Below are 6,544 nucleotides of genomic sequence, written 5' to 3' on the forward strand. Positions count from 1 at the left end.
TATATATATATAAATTGTTTTAAATTGTAATTACTATTAACTTAATATTGTATTTTGTAATTCTATAAATTATATCTAGTTCTATAAAGTCTATCTAATTTTATAAAGTATATCTAAATATTAATGCATGATATCTAGTAACAGTTAGTGATATTAATAATAATGATATTAATGATTGATATAGGAATTTATGCAATATTATAATTAATATATTGATGCATTATTTTATTCACTTTAAATATTGTCACACAAAGCTAAATATTTTGATTTGATGTGTATGTGAAAGATTAATCATAGAGTGCTCTGCATTCAGAATGCACACTATAAGTGAATCACACTTTGGATGAACTCAGACCAGACCACCTCCTGAGTTTGTGTGGTGTGATTAATATCTCACATTTTTAGCATGAGAAATGTTTCATTTCATTACACTTAAGTGGAATGATTAATGTTCCTCCTAAGCAGAAGTTTTCAGCAATTACGAACATGACGTCAGTCTCTCAGCTGGAAACACCTTAGAGATTGTTTTGAGGTCATCCTTGTAAATCAGACTATCAGGGAACTAGTTTGGAAATAAAGTTTATAAAAGATGAGGGTATTTCCATACCCTAACAGTTGTATTGTTTGCTAAACACATGGCATTGAGTAATTTGCTGTTTTATACTAATTGATACACTGGGTTTTGTTTTTCTTGCAGACATCTGTCTCATCACCCTTACCATCTACGGTGCCTAAAACGGTTTTAGCAACCCATATCACCCCTGAGCCCAAACCAAAACCTGACAAGGAAGAGGAGATAGGATCTGAACTGGAGGAACTGAAGGCTCAGATAAAGGAGCTAGTGCTGTCTATAGAGTTACTGAAGGCACAACAGTCGTAAGTGATAGTTTTGGTTCATGCTGCTTGTTTTCTTGTATTCTGTTGTGGTCGAGTTATTATGTCTATAAAATATAATGCACAAAAGCTGTTTATCCACATTTGAAATGTCATCTCTTTTGTACATGAAGTATTTAGAAATTACTTATGACATAAAGGTTGAAAACATCTGTTGATTTGCGTAATTCTATAACCTCTTTCATAACTTTGCAGGAGAGAGCTCAGTGAACTCCGAAAAGAGCTGGATAATGAACGACTCAAACGAGTGGCCCTGCAGGTAAATTGATCTTTAAATCAGAATTTCTCTTTACGGCTTGTCAGAGCTTGTTAGTTTGATGTAAACTGGATGTCATAGTGCTGTTTCTGAGGGCAGTGAAATGCAGGCGGGATACCTTGGGTTTGCTTCCACACTCAGCAGGGTGAACACAAGGGGTCTGACTCGGCTCTGAGTCTCCTGCTGAGTGTTTCTCACACTCACTGAACATAAAAATTAACAATACTTTTTCTAAAGTCCACTAGCCCCCCTACTAGCAACTAAGAGATATGGCTTCACACAAAGCCCAAGGTATCAATTGTGGTGATTGAGGTGATCTGGAAAACAACCAGGAACTCACCGTGCATTCAAAACAGTCCAACCGAGGTGCGTAGACCAAAAAAGTATTCCAAAAGTAAAACACTTGAAGAAAGTCCGCACACTCCACCAAAAAAAGAAGAGTTCAAATGCGAGACAAAAGCAATTTACTGAAATCACAGAGCAAACGTTTCTGTAAGGTTAAAGTGAAAGTGATGTGACATGTAGCCAAGTATGGTGTCCCATACATTGGATTTAACCCATCCAAGTGCTACTCACTGCTGTCCGACTCTTTAACCATTAGGCCACGACTTCCCCCAATGTGACCTTTAGCAGCTTTCCACCGAAATTACCTGGAACAATTTGTCCCAGGAACTTTTTTCCCCCAGACCTGCTGCTGTCTGCGTTTCCATCGCGGTCTAAAGTACAGAGAAGATTAGGCAAATAGTCTGGTGACGTAGGTCTGTGCGCGTTTCTCAATACCAAGTACGCAAATTTCGGGCTTGTATCCTCGGTAGTTCGGACTTCGCAAGTTCGACTCAGAAGTGTGAACTCCCGCGGATGGGACGACGCAAGTCCAGTAATTCTGCAAACAGCAGCGTACTTGATAACGTCAGTCAGCTCGCCTTGGCTACTGCAATTTTCCTCACTGTATTTACAATAAGACAAAATATTATATCAAACATCACTGCCTCTTTTCGTTTTCATTTAAACATGTTAATAGATTAACAGAATAAACACCAAAGATTGCCTGTTAGATTTACCCAAAATGAATTATATCTTATGTTTAACCACTACAGAGACATCAGAGCCAGCGGCAAATGTCAGAAGGACTAGCCGGCTTCTCTCATCGGGAAACACGAGCACTGAGTGCCCGCTGATCGTGTGGAGCTCACGTCTCCGAAATCGGCGAAGCACATTTTCAAATAGGCGCTGTCTTTATAAATAAACCGCAGATTTGAGTTTTAAACAACTACATTCTCGCCTGAAATACTTTTAAAACTAAATTTCTTGACACGATAACAGTAATATTTAAAAAAAATTATGCAAATATATGGTGGTTGAAATACAATGCTGCGTGAACTCAACCAATCAGCATGTTCAGCGCCCAAGTCCCGCCCCCGAAAGTTCTGGACCTTTGAAAAAGTACTACCTCGCGAGCAGGGACTTTCTGACTTTTCTTTTTTTACCCGGAACTTTATTAAGATCTTGGTTCCTGCAGTGGAAACACACCGAGTACCGGCCCAAAGTCCCTAGTTCCTGGGGAAAGTTCCTGCGGTGGAAACGGGGCTTTTGTCAATGCCAAGCTAACAATGCTGAAAGTAGGGGCCATTTTGATTTAAGAAATTATCTCTCATAATATATATACATTTAAAGCATATTATGATGTTTTAAATGTATATATATTGTGAGAGATATTTTTTTGCATATATATCTTTATAACCTTATATTCATTGATAAATTTTGTAATTTAGTATGTTGATCAAATTTTTTTTTTTTTGGTATGTTTAACATTTTCTTTGGATTATTTGTTAGTGCTTGGTTTGGTTGATCATGTGATCTGTGTAACCATGTGATTTCTTAAATCAAGATGGCTCCTACTTTCAGCAATGTTAGCCTGGCATTGACAAAAGTCACATGTGACCAAAAAGTTTCCCCTGTGTTTTCAGTAAATTGCTTTTATGCTTTTATGTTGCATTTCGATCGTAGTTGATCCCTGATCCATATGGACCAGGCAACCACGGTTCTCTACACATGTGATTTGCGGATTATTTGCTAAATTTAACCATAATAGAGTGAAAGTTTATCATTTGTATGTGTTATGTCTTGCCAGTTTCCAAATTCAAGTGATTTTAAACAATTTTAGTGCAAGAAGAGGTGAAAGAGAACTCGATTCAGTACCCGCATGCTGTTTTCTGTTGAGAGTTGATTAATCTTTCCCATCTACCAAACATCTTATCAAAACATCACAATAATCCACAAGTAATCCACATAAATCCAATCAGTCAAAGTCTTAAGCTAAAAGCTGTGTGTTTATAATAAACAAATCCATCAAGACGTTTTTAACTTCAAACTATTGCTTATGGCTAAAACACGAGTCCTCTATCCATAATATTGCTTTCTCCAGTGGAACAAGTTGTCTCGTCTGAATCAAGAAAGAAATATGTCTGTAATTTTGATATGATAGGACAACAAGGGATGGACTTTTCACTGGAGGAAGTTTTATTATGGATTATGATATGGTATTTTGGCCAGAAATGTCAGTTTAAAGTTAAAACGTACAAACATGCAGCTTTTTACTTAACAAGACGTTAATTGATGGACTGGAGTTGTGTAGATTACTTGTGGATTCTTGTGATGTTTTGTTTGGACTCTTATTCTGACGGCACCCATTCACTGAAGAGAATGAGCAAGTGATGTAATGCTAAATTTCTCCAAATCTGTTTTGCAACTTTACAGATCTTCTTTATGCACCAAGCACTTGTAACACTCCAAAGAGAAAGGAAAAATTTAAATCGCATCATGTGACCCCTTTAAAACAGGTTTATAGTGCACACAAAATATTAATTTTTTTAAGAAAATGTACTATGTGAAGAAAAATGATGTGTCTGCTTTTTTCCAGATGGAGATAGAAAAACTGAAGAAGATTGTACAATCAACATGAAATCTGGCATCCTGAACTGGACTGATGGCTCCGCTGATGCATCACGAGTGGAAAGCGACCTTCAGATGGAGGGTCGGATATCGTTCATGTCGTCTTTACACTCACTGACTTACTCCACAAATTGTAAGATTCAAATATTTGCACATGATGAGTTTTTTTCTAGGTTTAGAAAAGTGTAATTATGACATATGTATATGTTTGTTTTCCTCTTTTTATTTTTTTTTGCCAACAAAAATGATTGAAGCCTTACTTTACTACTGTGCTGGATATGCAGTCTGTGCACTTATTGAGAAGTGCAGTGGATTATCCATTCAATACTACTGAGTCTGTATAAATGTTGGATTATGTTATTTCCTTGCTTTTTTATGACATGGGTTAGTTTTAAAAAAAAACTATTATGATCTCAGCAATATTCTGTTTATATTAGCCTCTTTGGATAATTATCAAATGTATGGCATACTCTTGTTTCCATAGTGAAGATGTATTCTGTTTGTTTGTTCAAAAGGGAGAACATTTCTTTTTGTTTTTCTCTAACATTCCTATCCAGGGTAACACTATTGTGCCTGTTAAGATTTTTACAAGTGTTAATACTGGGAGCTCTCATACTATATAAATATAAATATAAAAAATATATACATACATACACATATATATTATATATAATGTATGTATGTGTGTGTATACTTAGATCTACAGCATGATATATTTTTATGGTCTATTGATTGTGACATCATAAAGAAAAGGTTTGTGTGTCTCTGTTTGGTTTAAAACATTCACACTTCCCTACAAAAGAAAATTGGCTTCAGCAAGCAGTGCCATTTCCCCATATGAATGGCAGGAAATCCATTTAGCAATTTAAGCTGCAGTTTAATAGCACAGATTGCCAGTTGTTTTGTTCTGCAGTTCCGCCCCTTTGAACGTACAAAAATGAAACATGGAAATTGAAAAGATCCGTTTGGCTTCTTCTGCACTAGCCTTTCTGAAAATGCTTTCTTCATGACTGGTATGATAAAATACAGGTGTTAAACTGGAGGCTGGTACAGAGGGAAGTATTTTTGTCACCACACAGTCAAAAATGGTAGCTCGTTTGAAAAAAACAAAAATAACAATACTCTGCCTTTTAACGTCAACCAGAAATAATGTCTGCACCGGCTGTGCTGTAGAAGTACTGCTGACCAAAATGGATCTTTTATCAATCGGTTCTGATCCTAGAAACATGCAGTAAATGAAGCACTTTCAGTGCCCATTCCTCAGGCCTCTTAAGCTAAAAATACATTTTTTAAGTGTTCCTGATAAGGGATTGTATGTTTGTCTCTGTATGAGATTGAAGTTGCTGATGCAGAAGGATGACAGGTTTATCCCAAAGCAATAAATAGACATGTCTTTTTGGTCTCCATTTTTCATTGTCGGATGAATTTGTTCATGTTCTGTTGCGGCAACTTTAAAGGATCTCCCATGAAAGTACATAGGAAATTAGTCAGCTCTGTTGTCTGAAATTTGGTAGAACACATTCCATTTTATTGTCTTAAGATCTGTTGTGCACATTCAGCATTTATCAAAATGATCTTGTTTACATGATTACAAACTGAATTGCAAGAGTCGAGATTTTTTTTCCCCCCAAACTAAATAAATATGTTTATTTACAGAGATTGTCCTGGTCTCTGTGATTTTGAAGGTGTTCAGAATTTTTTATTATATTTTAATTTTTTAAGTAGATCAGAGAGTGAGGACGTTTAGAGATTTCATAATTATATACTTGGGCCACAAAGAACGGGAAACTACTGGAAACTCTCCAATCAGCAGAGCTGGATTCAGACCAGATCTAAACTGAGAGACATGCTGTGAAAGACACACATTTCCATCTGCCGAGCTGATCAGAGCCAGTTTACATTTCCTTAACGATCGGTCTCTGCAGCACCGTGAGAGAGCATGCCTGTGAGCATGGCCTACCAGATTATGCTCAGTCCTGTGTTTTTGACCACGGATACATCCAGTCCATCACTGATCTCATGTAACAAAGCCAGGCAGATATCAGGATTGTGTCTTTGTCAACAATAGTTGATCTGTCTGAAACAGCTGCAGCCATTCAGTCAAATCAAGTCACCTTTATTTATATAGCGCTTTATACAATACAGATTGTTTCAAAGCAAACAAGAAAACAGTAATTCAGTTGTGCTAACAAAATTCAATTCTGCTGTAAAGCAGCTCTAAAAAGACGACAAACAGTCATTATTCAGTTGAAATTAGTTGATTGTTGATACAGACTCATGTATTAACACTAAGCTGAGACTTTATTTACATTTAATCATTTAGCAGATGCTTTTATCCAAAGCGACTTACAAATGAGAACAATAGAAACAATCAAACCAACTAAAGAACAATATATAAGTGTTGTGACAAGTTCCGATTAGTCTAAAGCAGTACACTTAGCA

General features: G+C 36.4%; 1 protein-coding gene across 3 annotated transcripts in view; it reads left to right on the forward strand.

Moving 5' to 3' along the window:
- LOC107690037 (CD2-associated protein-like) overlaps positions 1 to 5,761 on the forward strand; it is a 68,870-nt gene extending 63,109 nt beyond the window's left edge. For all 3 annotated transcript variants that reach the window (XM_016488265.1, XM_016488264.1, XM_016488266.1), the window contains 3 exons: positions 698 to 876; positions 1,090 to 1,153; positions 4,071 to 5,761. In XM_016488265.1, coding sequence (XP_016343751.1) covers positions 698 to 876; positions 1,090 to 1,153; positions 4,071 to 4,112 — 285 coding nt within the window. In that variant the 3' untranslated portion in view covers positions 4,113 to 5,761. The remainder of the gene's footprint in view (positions 1 to 697; positions 877 to 1,089; positions 1,154 to 4,070) is intronic.
- The last annotated feature ends 783 nt before the right edge of the window (positions 5,762 to 6,544 follow it).

Source organism: Sinocyclocheilus anshuiensis, unplaced genomic scaffold (genome assembly GCF_001515605.1).
Source record: "Sinocyclocheilus anshuiensis isolate Anshui unplaced genomic scaffold, SAMN03320099.WGS_v1.1 scaffold1733, whole genome shotgun sequence".
Lineage (NCBI taxonomy): Eukaryota > Metazoa > Chordata > Actinopteri > Cypriniformes > Cyprinidae > Sinocyclocheilus > Sinocyclocheilus anshuiensis.